This window comes from Mustela erminea, chromosome 16 (genome assembly GCF_009829155.1).
Source record: "Mustela erminea isolate mMusErm1 chromosome 16, mMusErm1.Pri, whole genome shotgun sequence".
In the NCBI taxonomy this organism is placed as follows: Eukaryota; Metazoa; Chordata; class Mammalia; order Carnivora; family Mustelidae; genus Mustela; species Mustela erminea.
Window position 1 is genome coordinate 5,062,500 of NC_045629.1, and position 16,327 is coordinate 5,078,826.

The following is a 16,327-nucleotide window of genomic DNA, read 5'->3' on the forward strand; positions in this document are numbered from 1 at the left end:
TCTCTTCAATAAATGGTGCTGGAAAAATTGAACAGCTATGTATAGAGAAATGAAACCTGACCATTCTCTTAACACCATACACAAAGATAAACTCAAAAGGGATGAAAGACCTCAATCTGAGACAGAAATCTATCAAAATCCTACAGGAGAAGATAGACAGTAACCTCTTTCACATGGGCCACAGCAACTTCTTGCTATACAAGTCTCCAAAGGCAAATGAAATAAAAGTGAAAATGAAATTTGGGATTCCATCAAGATAAAAAGCTTCTGCATAGCAAAGGAAACAGTCAACAAAGAGGCAACCCAAGGAATGGGAGAAGATATTCACAAATGACACTACAGACAAAGGGCTGATATCCAAGAGCTATAAAGTACACCTCAAACTCAACACTCCCCTCAAAAAAATCAAGTGAAAACATGGGCAGAAGACATAAACATGACACTTTTCCAAAGAAGACATACAAATGGTTAACAGACATAAAAATGTTCATCATCATTAACCATTAGGAAAATTCAAATCAAAACCACATGCCAAAAACTTGACAAGGAAGAAACCACAAATGTTGGAGAGGATGTGGAGAAAGGGGAACCCTCTTACACTGTTGGTGGGAATGCAGGTTGTGTAGCCACTTTGGAAAACACTTCCTCAAACAAAAATAGAACTACCATATGAGCCAGCAATTGCACTACTGGGTATTTACCCAAAGATACAGATATAGTGAAAAGAAAGGCCATATGCACCACAATGTTCATAGCAGAAATGTCCAAAAGAGCCAAACTGTGGAAAGAGCTGAGATGCCCCTCAACAGACAAATGGATAAAGAAGATATGGTCCATATACACAATGGAATATTACTCAGCCATCAGAAAGGCTGACTACCCAACATTTGCATTAACATGGATGGAAGCAGAGGAGATTACACTAAGTGAAATAAGTCAAGCAGAGAAAGTCAATTATCATATGTTTTCACTTGTTTGTGGAACATAAAGAATGGCATGGAGGACATTAGGAGAAAGGAAAAAATGAAGGGGGGAAATCAGAGTAGGAGACAAATCATGAGAGACTATGGACTCTGGGAAACAAACTGAGGGTTTTAGAAAGGAGGGAGGTAGGGGAATGGGTGAGCCCGGTGATGGGTTTTAAGGAGGGCACAGATTGCATGGAGCACAGGATGTTATGTGCCAACAATGAATCATGGAACACTACATCAAAAACCAATAGTGACTAATATTCTGTGTGGTGACTAACATAACAACAACAAAATAATAATAATAATAAATAGAAAATAATAAAATAGCTTCCTAAGTAAATTATAATGTTCGTGGCTCTAGGAAGCCCTTAAAAATGTATCATTGTAAATTATTGTACTCTTGTCAGCTGATGACAAAAGGTTTTGGGTACAGCAGATCTTTTGGCATCACTCCAATAAGATTGGTGCAAGAAGTGTTTAGTGCACACACACCTAAACCCACACACACAACCACAACAACAGGAAGGGAGGGGCAGCCCAGTTCAGAACAAAAGCATAGCAGAGAAACATGAGTTCTTTACAATAAGATTACAGGCCCAAGCATATAAATTACTTACAGTGTTCAGAATAGTTTTATTCCTGCTTTGTTAAACAGCCCGGGCCTGTAAGAGCCATCAGCATAGTCCTAAACTATGTTAGGAGACAGCTTGGTAAGGGAATATGAACATAGGGCACAGCATTTTCACTTTCATATCTGTGATGTATCCTGAAGCACAAATATCTTTTGACAGTTTGCTGCCAAATGACTTCATCTCTTTTGTTGCTAAATGGTTGATTATAGCGTTTGGATAAAGACTGAAGTGGAAAAAAAAAGTTTTAATATGAAGTAGATTAGTTTTGAAAATTCTATTGTGTCAAAAATAAATGGTAAATACAAAAATCTTTTCACTGACTTACATGACATTACTGTTTTAAGTTGAAAAATGATTTTCTGAATGTGGCATTGTGAACATTTCAATCATGACCCCCTGCTCCCATACCTTGTACAATTATGTTTGCTGTAGCTTGAACAGAGCCTTGATTATTGTCGGCGTGACAGGTAAATTGACCATGATCCTGCAGGGTGACATTCTGTAAGTATAGCCCTCCAGAAGTAGTCAGGTGCCTGGATCGATCCAGGGCCTCTCCGCTGCCCCTAGTCCAAGTGACATGGGGGTGTGGGTGGCCTGTGGCCATACATTCCAAAGTTGTGCTGGTGCCAATTAAAACCTCTGTGTCCTGAGGCTGAATTATAAAACTAGGCTTGGCTAAAAGAAAGAGAAAAACAAAACAAAATAACCACTTAGAAATTAAGAAGGTTTATTTATTCTACATTGTGATTTTTAAATTTTTGTCAGTTTCAAAATGCGTTTTTACTAAATATTATATACATACATTAAATTCTCAAATAGTTAAATCTAAAACATCTGGGTCTTAAATCTAGATTTGATATCAATGTGCAGTTTTTTTGAGGACTGATTCCCTTGATGCCATTATGGATCATAGACACTGCTAGTGCCCACCGATTTTTTATTCTAGGGACTAACTGTTCAAGTGTTCCCACTGAAAAATATCCCCTTCTCAGACTCTCTCGCAGTCAAGGGTATCCATCCATGTGACACAGTTCTGCCAATGAGACGTAGGCATGCATTCCTGGAAGAGTTTCCTTCCCAGATAAAAGTGCAATCTAACTAGTCATTGCTTTTCCTCTTGTTTGCAAGCTGGCATCCAGCCATGTGTTTAGGTTACAAGAGCCAACTTGGGACCACAATGTGACAATTATGAAGGGGAGAAAAGGTCTCTATGCAAAGGACTGAAGAGTAGAAAGATATCACTGGAGCACTGGGCCAATATGGCAGCTCTGTCCACACTCCTGCGCTGCTTGTGGCATATGAATAAACCGCTTTTGCGCACTCGCGTGCGCACACGCACACACACACACACACACACTGTGTTTACACCATTTCTCATCAAGTTTTCTGTCACATTCAGACAAATATAATACAAATTGACCCACTAGGGATCCTTGTAAATCCAAATTTTAGACTTCCATAGGGGGTGTTCCACTTATTGATTCCTAAGAGTTTCATCTTTTCTGGAAACCTCAAGCAGAAATTGAAGACTTATGAGGGTGTTTAACAGTCTCAATTATTGGGTCTAATTCTGGGGGTTCCTTAATTTCTGAGATGAATATACCATTAAGAGTAGAGATAAGTTTATTTAATCTAATTCAACAATCAAGATTTATTTTAAACAATATTGAATGTCTTAAGCTAGATAATGTGCTGAATGTTGGAAAGATCCAAAGACGCACAAGACACTCCTTTCCTTGTAAGATTATGCTGTAGCTACAAGGACAGAAGACAAACACATACTCTGAAAAGCTACGACATACCTTGGAAATCAATATATTACAGTAAGGTGTAAAGTACTATAGAAAAATGGAAAGAAAAAAAAATTAAAAAAATAAAAAAATAATTAAAAAAATGGAAAGAACTATTTATTATAATAATTGAGGTATGAAAATTTTTGAAGTGAATCGATGGCATTGGAAATGAAAAGGAAGACAATCTGATGCATCTTGGAACCAAATTTCTAGAGATTTGATGAAGACAAGAAGCAGTGGAGGCTGAATCTGAAGTTTGGGAAGATACTAACGATATCAACAGTGATGGCAAACATAAGATGAAATGCAGGCAAATGTGCTTGAGGGATGTCAAAACTTACATGTGAAAGTGAGCAATAAGGTAGTAATGAGATGAAATCTCAGGAAAGATACCAGCAATAAAATCTTTGAAACATACAATAATTATTCAAGTTGTATATTCAGGAATTGCTTTAAAACTCATGTCAATCTCTACGGAAGAGGAAGCAATGTGGTTAGGGCAGGCAAACTGGACGAAGAGCAGGTGGGGAGGGCATGAGGAATAACACAGTTGAGGAAGCCTGAAGACCTTTGGAGAGAAGGAGAGAACCTTTGGAAAGGATCAGGAGGAAATGGTGTCCAGAAGTCAAAGTAGGAAAACTCCAGTGTGCAGTGTCAGGCTTGACATGGAAGACAAAGTGAATGACACTTTGGAAAGAGCTAGTGGGTTTTCCAGTCACAAATTATGGACAAACTCTGTAAGGAATTTTCAGATTCAATCAATCTCAGACTCAAATGCATTATTTTTGCCAGCATAACTTTTCATTCAGGGCTGCTTTCTCTACGCCCTCTGTCACTGCCTGTGTCACTACTCTCCTCTTCATTGTCACCACAGCCTGTGACCTGCTCACCCTATTCTGTCCTTCTCCGTGTCCTCCAAACTGCTGCCTGGGAGATCTTTATAACAGAAAAACCCAATTTGGAAACACTTAGAGTACAGTCATGAATGATTTGACACTGCCTTACAGTTCCCCAAATCTCACATAACTCCCAACCCTTCACCTGTATCCTCCAGATATCCAGAACTTCCTACATCTTGAATGTGTGTTGCTTTGTCTACCTTTATTGCCTTTTCTACTAAGACAAGATTTTGATTCTATTTATCTGGCTGTTTTCTACTTCTTGCTTTCAGCTTAGATGTCACTGGCCCTGGAAAATCCTTCTTTGAATGAACACAGAACTCCAAGTCTGATCCAAGTGCTCCTACTGTTAGAGGTGTTGTAGCTGGCTTTGGAAAGTCAGTTATCAAATTTTTGGAATTTTTCAAGCTGACTGTTAAGCATTGCCATTATTATACATTAAATTACATAAACGTACAACTAAATAAGTCTAATTAATCTAGTAAATCTCACCAATGATAAATTCTGACATTTACCACTTCAAGTTATTTTGCATTTTAATATGATCTAGAGTCTTGAAATTATTTACATCTATTGTGTCTGCATGGTAGAAATACTATTCAATGGTGTGCTCCTACATATCTCTTCCCAACTCCAAATTCAGTGATGTCAAGTTAATCTTTGGCAAAACTGCAAATTGGGGCTTTGTCCTCACCCCCAGAGCCAGTTTCTAAACATTTACCAGTGGGGCATCTGGGTTGGCTCAGATGGTTAAGTGTCCAACTCTCGATTTCGTGTCAGGTCATGATTTCAGGGTCATGAGATCAAGTCCCCACGTTGGGCTCTATGCTCAGTGGAGAGTCGACCTGAGATTCTTTCTCACTCTCCCCCTTCCTCTGCCACCTCAACCCTGTGTACAGGTATGCTCTCTCTTCCTATAATAAATAAATAAATATTTAAAAATATATATAAATAAACAAACAAATATTTACCAGCACACATCTGTCCTTTCTGCTTCTATCCCCTTTCCTTACCCATCATAAAATTTTAAAATTTTCACAGCTCTTGTGTCTGGTTTATATAAGCCACTAATGGCAAAGTAAAGCTCCTGGAAAGTTAAAGGAGCATAGGTTGTTAACTATACAGTCTTCAACATCTAGCTCAGTGGGCATTCAATAAGTATCTGCTAAGTGAATTAATTATGAATGAATAATTCAATGATTTGTTAGAAAGGATGATGGTCTTGCTACCACTGATTTTCTTTGAGGATGCTGGGTCATCTTCTGGAGAAGCTGGATGGATAATCAAAAGAACAATGGCAGCCTTGAGACAGCATCTAGTGTGACTAGAAAATAACAGAACTAAGGCAGGAAATTAAATAAAGTTCAAGAGGAAAAAAAAATCAAGTTTCTATAAAAGATTAGAAAGTGATGGACAATGACAACTGTTTCACTTTAAAGCATTCCATTCCTTAAAGAAGCAAGATAAAGCCATTTTCTAGTACAAATAACTGATGGAGAACTGTTGCATTTACATTAAGTTCAGTTATGGGGAAAAAAAGTTGTACCTGGAGGACTGGAGTATCTGAGCATGGCATTCTGTGTCTTGACCTCTCCAGCTGAGTTTCTGGCCATACACTGATATTCACCTTGGTCTGACTCACGAGTGTTTCGGATCATGAGTGTCCCATCATCAAACAAGTTAAATCGAGAATCATCTTCCAAATCCAATGAGTGGCTAGAAATACACATTTTATATACATATTATTTAACTCCAATCATATTGAAAACACCTAACCAAAAATGAAAATATAAGACCTTATAAATATGTTTCATGTATATCAACATGTTGACTTTTTAAATTGTCTTAATAATTCAGATCATTTTAATTTAAATCCTAATTGTCCCTTCCTATTTCTGAGATTGTATACTAAACACAGGTTTCAAGTCAAGACATGATAGAAAGGAAGGAGGTTTAAATGTCCTACTTTCCAAGGCAGCATGAATTTAAACACTGAAGCCATCTCTCTAATATGAAAGATACCTCAGCACATTGTTATACCTCTGAATTCCTATTTTTAAAAAAGTGGAATTGGGGCACCTGGGTGGCTCAGTGGGTTAAGCCTCTGCCTTCAGCTCAGGTCATGACCTCAGGGTCCTGGGATCAAGCCCTGCATTGGGCTCTCTGCTCAGCAAAGAGTCTGCTTGCCCCTCTCTCTCTTTCTGCCTGTCTCTCTGCCTACTTGTGATCTGTCAAATAAATAAATAAAATCTTTTTTAAAGAAAAGTAGAATCATCAGATGGTGATATGTAAGCTCTGTACCTCTTTTCTGCGAGTCATTTAATATGCACTTATATTTTGTTGAAGAGTAGTAAAATATTCATATTCAAGGCAACATAGCTCAAAGCTGAGGATGATTACACGACATGGCATTAAATAAGCATATCCATTTACCCAGTTGTTGGAGGTTAGGCCCTCATAACTGAACTGGACCATTCTGGAGATACTAGAAAAATACTTTTTATCAATAGAAGTGGAGTACCCATTGAGCACAGTAGTCTTCACTACTGTGAAAGAAAAGCTCAGGGAACAGTAATGAGTTTTTTGGGTTATCTTTAGAAGTAAATGCAAAGCTACTGACACATAAACATATGTCAGAAGTTTCAACAGAATTTTTTTTTTGTCTCACCAGGGTATTTTTCCCCCTTTAGAATATTGAATAATCATGTGTGAGGAGGAATATAGACGTTTACATGAGTATTCTTAGTACTATAACAATATTAAACATAATAAATTTCCCCCTAACACACATTCATCACTCAATAGGCATTTGTTAAACACTTAATATATTGTCTCCCATCAATAACACTCTTAAGAGAGGGAAAAGTCCATTGAGAGGATTTCATTTCTTTCTTTTTTAATTTGTTCTAAAATCCAATGGCTTCCAAGTAAACATTTGTCTATTAATTTAAAAATGTGCCAACACTGACGAATAATAACTCCTCTTATTTTCATGTATGTAAAAAGTAAAGCAGGTTAAATTAAAGAGATGGAGAAACCATACTTATTCAGCAATTTACATCACAAAGGATAAAGAGGAACATAATGGCCATATTTCACATCCATTCTTTCAGAATGGAGCAGAAAAGAAGGCAGGACAGATAGATGAAATCTGTTCTTTTTCACCCACTGAAAAGCCTAATTTTAAGAACTACCAGTTAGTCAATGAGAACTTCAAGTTACTATTTTTGAAGAGATTAGTTTTGGAAATACAGCATTGCCTTTGAAAGGCCAGCAATGCAGAGTATAGGAAGCTAGATGCTGAATATTCCTGTAAGTACAGACTGCCACAACTACTCAGTGCCAGTAACATGCAGTGAACATCAGAAAACATATTTTTTTTAAGTGCACAAATTCAAAAGTCTTATTAAGTATTAAACTAATTATTTTAAACACAATTCTAAAATCATCTAACCTTGAACCCAATTAGGTCTACTTGCAAAGTAGCACGCCAGCAATAATGGAATTGCGCCTTTTCCAAAGATGATTTAATTTCCTTTAAGTTTGTTCTAGGAGCCTCTGAGCTGGTAAACACGTGGAGATTTAGGCAGTGTCACACTCAGAGAGCACAGAAACTCTGTACCTCTTCCCACGTACCTTCCCCTATGTATCTCTTCCATCTGGCTGTTCCTCAATTATATCCTTTTAAAATAAACTATAATTTAACTCTTCCCAATTCCTTGGAATAATAAGACAGGCACAGCGCCTTCCTTCAAGGTAGAGTCTTATAAAAAGACAGACTAGTAACAACAAGGCACTTGTCTCAGCCTCCATATGGATGGAGAATTCAGACAAAAGAAAAAGGAGGGAAACAGGAAGAGGAGGAGAAAAATAATTGTATACAGACATTACACACTGAGAAATAAAGCAAATGCAGAAAAAAAATTGTCCTAAAAGTGACTCCTAAAATATCAAAAGTTGCTAAATGTGTACATGATATCTATCTTCTGGCTAGACAATGCAATAGAATTCACCAGTTTTCATTATTTAAAATGATGTAAAACCAACAGCAGCCAATCACACCCATGAATGGAAAATGCACCATTCTTTTTCCGGTTATTCTCCCCTTTCTTCGGATCTTCTTCACTATGCTGTTAAAAGTTGTTTGTGCAGGAGTCATGATGTTTCTTCAAAAATTCAAAGCAAGTCTTTATGATTCAATATACGTATCACATTGTCAATTTGATACAAAATATGTAGTAATCATATGTAAAAAACACAAAGATTTGCTTAACTAGAATTTACTTAGCTTTTTTCCCCCTTGAAAATTTGCCAACAAACATATTTGATTTATTAGACACAATTCACTGCAGCAAACATTTATTAAGTGCTTTCTAAGAATTAGACTCTACATCTAGGCACTAGAAATATAAAAATAAATAAACTAACTCCCATGCCCATAAATTTAAAGTATCTACCACATAAGAAGGCATGTAGTGAAAAACTATAAGTAGAAGATAATTATAAGTCTTGTTTATAATCAATTGTAAATATTGTACTAATATTTGCCACAGTTTCAATTTTTTTTATTTTTATTTTTTTTTTAAAGATTTTATTTATTTATCAGAGAGAGAGAGAAGGGGAGAGAGCGAACACAGGCAGACAGAATGAAAGGCAGAGGCTGAGGGAGAAGCAGGCTCCCTGCTGAGCAAGGAGCCCGATGCGGGACTCGATCCCAGGACGCTGGGATCATGACCTGAGCCGAAGGCAGCTGCTTAACCAACTGAGCCACCCAGGCATCCCTCAATTTTTTTTTTAAATGGCCAAAATTCCCACAGTCTAGAACCTCAACATTAAGAAAAGCATGGCTGGGAGTTGGGGGAAATTGGAAGGGGAGGTGAACCATGAGAGACTATGGACTCTGAAAAACAATCTGAGGGTTTTGAAGGGACGGGGGGTGGGAGGTTGGGGTACCAGGTGGTGGGTATTATAGAGGGCATGGATTGCATGGAGCACGGGGTGTGGTGCAAAAATAATGAATACTGTTATGCTGGAAATAAATAAATAAATAAATAAATAAAAGAAAAGCATGGCTGGTAAAGAAACTTCTTTGGTGGTGTGACTACCTTGATCACCATCTACTGGTACTCGAAGATTATAAATTAAAAGCTAAAGTCATTAGCCGTCCAGTTGTTTGCAATCTTTTCCTCTTACACTCATAAGTAAAACCTTTATTCCAACAAATATGATCTACCCTCTTTCCAGAATTCTATCATAATTGATTTCCATCCTGTGCCTTTACTCATTCTTTCTTCAGTAGGAATGCTTTCCCTCCTCTTTGAATTAAATCACTCATTAAAAATTTATTTTGATAGTTATTTCTAGGTAGTGTAATTACTTTACTCTCCTCCTGAGAAGACTAAAGGATCTCCAAACATCAATAAATGGTTGATTTCTAATTTCATTAAATTATGTTTAAAGAAAGGGGTCTTTATGAAGTTGGTTCTTTACTATGAGTTGAGATTTTTATTTCTTTATATGTGATCAATTTTGATAAACATTCTATAGTTACTTGAAACCATAGCATAACTTAGATTTTTATATGTGGATATATGTGTTACATACAAAACCAGCCTTCTTATGTTGTTCTTGTTAATTTTTGTTCTTATTCTTTCTAAGAGAAGAGTACTGTCATTTCTCCCTATAACTGACATTCTGCCAATTAATCCTGGTAATCCTCTTAATTTTGTTTTATTTTTAAACAGCTATTTTGTTAAGTACAGAGAGATTTGTGAATCTTATCTCCAGGTGAATTGTTGCTGATCACTTATGATTTAATGATATGCAATCATAGTTTTTTTCAAATTTAGTTTGGTTGATATTAATCTGCATATAGCACCTTTATTTTGTTTAGACAACTATGGTATTATATGTTTACCCATCTAGCTTCCACCTCCCCATATCATGTTTTAAATAAACATATTTAGCACACAGCTGAATTTTTAATTCAATCTATGATGTCTTTCAAAAGGCTATTTAAATTTGTACATTCATCATGTTTATTAATGTATTTAAGCTTATTTCTGATGAGATATTTTGTTCATTTTCCGTCCTTTCCCTTTCCTTTACCTCAATTCTATCTCTCCCTTCCTTTTGTTCATTGGTCCAATTTTCCTTAATCATACTTTCCCTTCTCTTGGTATGAAAGTTGTATTCTCTTCCTTATCTTAGTATTTTGCCATAATTTTTAATAGGCCTTCTTAATGTCTCAAAACCAGTCAATATCATTGTATAGTTCAAAAATGAGACATGGGAAATTATTTATTTATGTCCTCTCTCCTTACAGTATTTTTATTAGTGTCATCTAACATTTTACTTCTCCCTTCCTTTAGAGTTGGTGAATACTTTAACTATCTCAGTTTATTCCTATTTATCAACATGTTTAAAAATATTTTGTTTTCACCTTTGGTTCTTGCATATCTTCCTTATTTATAATACTTTTAGCAAATATCCCTAAGTAACACTCAACTCTTTGAAAGTGTCTTTATTGTACTTCTCAGATAATTTAGCTGAATCTAAAACTGAAGGAAACTAGATTCTTTCTCTTTAACAAGCTAAATACATGCCATTACCTTCTGTGTTTAAAGTCAACTGTCAGTGTAATTGCTGTGCACTTGAGGGTAATCTGCAAATTATCTTGGAATGAAATATTTTATCTCATTCAATGTTCTGATCATAATTCACCAGATACAGATTTCTTTTTTAAGTCCTAGTTGGGAATCGGTACAATTCTTAATCTGAAATTTCATGATTTTTTTTCATTTCTGGAAAAGTTATTGTTACTTCTCTAAACATTGACTCCAGCTCATTATTTCTAACTTCTGTTTCTAGAATTCCTAGTGGAGATGTCCTGGACCTTTGGATTAGTTTCCATGTTTCTTACCCTGACAGATAATTTACTCCAACAGACATACCCTCTAATTCTCTAATTCCACATTTGCTTATGTCTAATCAGTTCTTAACCCACTGTTCTATGGACCCTAAAGTCAGGATAGAGGTTATCTTCAGGGGAAGAAAGCAGGAGAATGTTAAGGAAGAAACATCTAGGTAGCTTCTAATGAATTGGTAGTATTTTCTTTTCTTGGCCTAGTTTATGTTAAACAGATGTTTGTTTCAAATTATCTGCTGTACTATACATTACATTTCACATACTTTCAGCATATATATATTATCTTTTTTTTTTAATTAATTTTTTATTTTTTATAAACATATATTTTTATCCCCAGGGGTACAGGTCTGTGAATCACCAGGTTTACACACTTCACAGCACTCACCAAAGCACATACCCTCCCCAATGTCCATAATCCCACCCCCTTCTCCCAAACCCCCTCCCCCCAGCAACCCTCAGTTTGTTTTGTGAGATTAAGAGTCACTTATGGTTTGTCTCCCGAGTATATATTATCTTTTTATTAAAAAATCCTTGATGACAAATAATCAGCAAGATTTGTTAATGTTAAACATTTTTTGGTATGAATTCTTCCTTTTCATTTCTATTTTTTTCTATACGAAATGGCTAATATTATAACAGAAATTTCTATCTAAGGTTCACCTTTCCTTCATCTTATTCCTTTTTTTTCAATTTCTTTGTTTCTTTTAAAATGCATCTTAGCTTCTTTAGTCATCATATTTCAAACTCTTATGTCATACATCAGGCAATATGATTTTTTATTTGTTCCTTTCTGAATACTAGTCAGTACCATTGTAACCTTGAACACATAATGACTGAATTTAAACTGTAAGAGGGCAGAGCAAGCAGTTTGAAGGCATTACAAGCAGCAATTTCTATTTCTCAGGTACCCTTGAATAATCACCAGATGGAAATAAATTGAAGTTTTCTATCAACTGATGTCTTTCTCCTGGGCCAGATTCCAGATTTAATAGCATTCATAATTGCCTTCTTTCCAAGCTATTTTTAACCTATACTTATTAGATTTTTGCTTGAATTAACAACACATTTTACAAACATGTCTGGTTTTTTTTTTTTTACTACAATTACGAATACAAATTATATACAAAAAGGTATAAAATATATTTTATTTATAAATAAAAGCATAAAAATTTAGAGTTGATTACACACATGATAGAAAACAACCAATGAAATTTTGTGGAGGCATGCAAAAGACACATGCAAACCATGCTAGTTACCAATAATACAATTAATGATAATATAATTGTCCAAGTACTATCATTGAATGTATTAAGTGTATGATTCATTCTATGTATCTATTTCACATTATTTTCCCACTCTAAAATTTTAACTTTTTGTAAGTTTGTTATCACTATTTAACTTTATATTCAGTGTTTTAGACTCATAGAAACCATGTTTTATCAAATAGTGCAATAAGAATAAAGTAAGTGACTAGTATTTTAAATAGTCTTGAAATATTTTTTATTCCCAATTCACTTATGTAATGTTCTACTGACTTACTATGTCAAATTTGCAACATCAAATGTAAAATACCAGTTTGAAACTAAAATAATTAAGGTGAGGTTATGTCTAATTATGTTCAGATTTTAAAACATACTAGTTATTATCCCAATATCTCCTTCTAGAAATAATGCAAAATTCCTTTACTCAATTTCACAATCATTGATATCTGGAAATATAGAATTTTAAGTAGTCTTCCAGATACTTCCAAGTCAAAAGATGACAGTTAAAAGGCATTTTAAGTAGTCTTCCAGATACTTCCAGTCAAAAGATGACAGTTAAAAGGCATTTTTATGAAATATCAAGAAACACTGATAATTTGGGAATTAACACATGTCTATGCTCAGTATTTACTTGTTATGTATCCAAATAATCTTCGGTTTAGGATTTCCTTCAGCCCGGCAAGTAAAGTAGACAGTATTCCCTGATGTTACCTCCACATCTTGGGGCTCAAAAGTAATTCGAGGACTCTCTGTAACAGAAGAATTATTGGTATACTTTTAAAGACACAAAATTACAGTATTCTAAAATATTATTGACAAAGGACTACAGATAATTTTAATTTCCTTCTACATTAAAGTTTTACAAATTATACTGCATCTACCCAGTAATGTACCAGTTTTGATGTTAGACATATATTTCACAAAACTTTAGAAGTTTGAAAGATTTACTGCATAAAGGAATTTCCAATGAGGTAAATTAAATAAATTTCCCTATGCTTTTATTTCTAGTAGTCCAATACAGCCATATTTATGGAAGGAGTTTGAGTTTATGGGTCAATATTTCAAGCTAAGTACTTCAGTTGAGCTTGCAATTTTGCAGGCATTTCTCTAGACAATTAGCATCTAACTACCCACTTTATACAATTTATAAGAATTTGTATGTCTAGACCTCAAACCTGGTTGAACAACATTACTTATTAATATAAATTAGTGTTTCCATTCTCAGATAATAATTAGTGATGAACATGGAAACATTTAAATAATTTCAATAAGTGATTGATATTTAATGAACCAGACAATATTATTGAATTTAAATTATAGAGAACAATTTAAAAAAGGGAACTTTGCCTTTCTACAACAAATTTAACATAATTTTTTAAACCTTTCTAAATGATAAAGCTCTTTCTTTTTAAGTGGATCATTTGAGACTTCCAATCATTAATAAATAACCAGATCTGACATGTCTGGAGAATGTTACATTTATTTCTATTAATCTTAACCACTACAACAAAAGTCCATATAACCAATATCCTGGCCTTATCCTTTCTAGAAAAATGGTATGATTCATTTACATATATTTATTTTAAAAAAGAATTCAACATTACAGTGTGTCAGGCATAGTGCTAAGTAGGTGATGAAACAATGATCAAAACAAATTCTCTGTACTCATGAGCTTATAGTTTTGTTAAAGCAACTGAAAGTAAAACAAACACAAACATGTATGATAATATGTTGCTATAAATGCTAAGAAAAATAAATGATGATTTGATAGATTATGAAAAGGGACCTGACTCAGAGTGTGTGGGATAGGGAAAAGGTGAGTAGAGAGCAAAATTAAATAAAGCTTTTCCAAGTAACTAATCTTTAAGAAGAGGGCTCTTAAAAGAAGGGAGGCAAGAAGAATATTGTAGGCAGAGTAAATAACGTATAGAGAGTCTTGGTTGAAAAAAAGCTTAAGAACTTCTAGGAACTGAAAGAACATCATAATGACTAAACATCACTGACAGATTCGGAGGCAGAATGAATCAAGGTTACAGAGTAGCCAAGGGCCACAACATATAGGAAGTGTGGTCTTGTTAAGGATCTGGCGTTTCATTTGAAGGTATGGGAAGCTATAAAAGAGCACAGAAGAATTATATCATCAGATCTGTGTTTTAAAAGATCTCCCCAAATATAATAGATTGGAGAGGGAAGAAAATGAAAGCTGGGACAGCAGTTAAGATGCTCTAAATTCCCAGCAAACTTGGCTAGGACATAAACTCTGAGTTGATAGTAAAGATGGATGTTATGGACAAATTTGAGATTTATTTATAAATAAAGACAAGTCACTTTTCTTCTCAGTCTGGATAAAATTAAACTATACTGGCTTCCAGTGAATGGGGCATTAGAAAGCAATTTCTGCTATAAGCTATCGCCCTAGTATATTTTCAGGGAGCCCAATTATCACACATATGCATGCCTATGTATGTATATTCATTTATTCATATTTAAAGCTATATATAAAATAGATTAGATAGATACACAGGTAGATATTTATTTATATTAAAAGCTTGAAGGGAGAACTGAATAAATTCTCTTTTTTTTTTTGAAGAGTTGGTTCATTTATTTGAGAGAGAGAGAGAGAGCATAAGGTGAAGGAACAGCAGGCAGAGAGGGAGAAGCAGACTCCCCGCTGAGGAGGGAGCAGGACACAAGGCTCCATCTCAGGACCCTGGAATCATGACCTGAACTGTGCAGATGCCTAACCAACTGAGCCACCCAAACACACCGAGAACCAAATAATTTCTAAGAAACTATACTTGGATCCTTAACTAAAGTCTGATAGAATTATTAAAGTGGTCAGAATAAGAACTATGCTTACCAAATCCAGGGTTTGCTTTACTATTATGAATATTAAAAATCATTTGATTGATCTGAAGTTGAAAAAACCTCAATTATTGATTTATTAACACTTAAGTAATACTGGTTTAAGGGAAAACTTTAATGCTGGTCAGAGTGTCCTGTGACCTTGTTGAAAAATAATTTCCCTTAATATTTCTCCTTTGAAATTTGAAAGTGGGATTAAATGATGCTCAAGGACCATCTCAGCTCTGTTTATGGATGATAAAAACTTCATTTTTCAAGGCCATTGACCATACTTTTAACTAAATCCCTTGATAACATTTTCTGGTATTATGTTCTTCCAAATACAACATCATATAGAAACCTTTATAGAAAGGGGGCAAACAAAAGACATTTCCATTTTACACACAGAGAGAAAAGTGCATACCACAGTTGAACTCCTCTACTGTTAACGAAGCGATGGAGCGTCCCTGGAGCCTTCGGGGATATTCACATGTAGCAGCAGCCTGAGTTTGGCCAATTCGGGCATAGCCTTGCATAAGTTCCCCCAGCCACATTAAATCACAGTCACAAACTAGAGCATTGGAATCCAGACGCCTAGGCATGCAGGTAAGAATTACAACTGTTGAAATTTTAGTAACTATTAAATCAGATGTCACAACAAGTGTGCTAAATAAAAGACAACTGTCTTTTGATAGTATTCAGTCAAGAATCACAACACCCAAATTACTCACTTGGACTATTCACTGCTCGGTGGGCAGTTTAGAAGGGAAAGAAAAGCATAAGGTAAATTCAAATTCAAATCTTTCTATTTGAAAATAGAGTAATGTGTCACTTGTATTTGCATAATCCCTTTCACTTAAAGATCCAAAAGCACTTTTTAGAAAACACTTCATTAATTTTTTCAGTACTCTTGGAAGGAATGTGGTTGTCATGAGTTAGAAATGATATGGTTCAGATGGGATACCCCTATCAGGTGTAACACACAGCTCCTGAGGCGA

The 16,327-nt window shown here is 35.0% G+C and overlaps 1 protein-coding gene across 4 annotated transcripts in view; it reads right to left on the reverse strand.

Moving 5' to 3' along the window:
• The window catches only part of PXDNL (peroxidasin like), a 491,033-nt gene that overhangs the window by 139,420 nt on the left and 335,286 nt on the right, over window positions 1-16,327 (reverse strand). For 2 of the 4 annotated variants that reach the window (XM_032315673.1, XM_032315672.1), the window contains 2 exons: window positions 5,842-6,011; window positions 2,012-2,278 (listed from right to left, as the gene is read on the reverse strand). In XM_032315673.1, coding sequence (XP_032171564.1) covers window positions 2,012-2,278; window positions 5,842-6,011 — 437 coding nt within the window. Of the gene's footprint in view, window positions 1-2,011; window positions 2,279-5,841; window positions 6,012-13,116; window positions 13,235-15,753; window positions 15,924-16,327 lie in introns of those variants that run through there. The other 2 variants (XM_032315671.1, XM_032315674.1) reach the window with 2 other exon arrangements.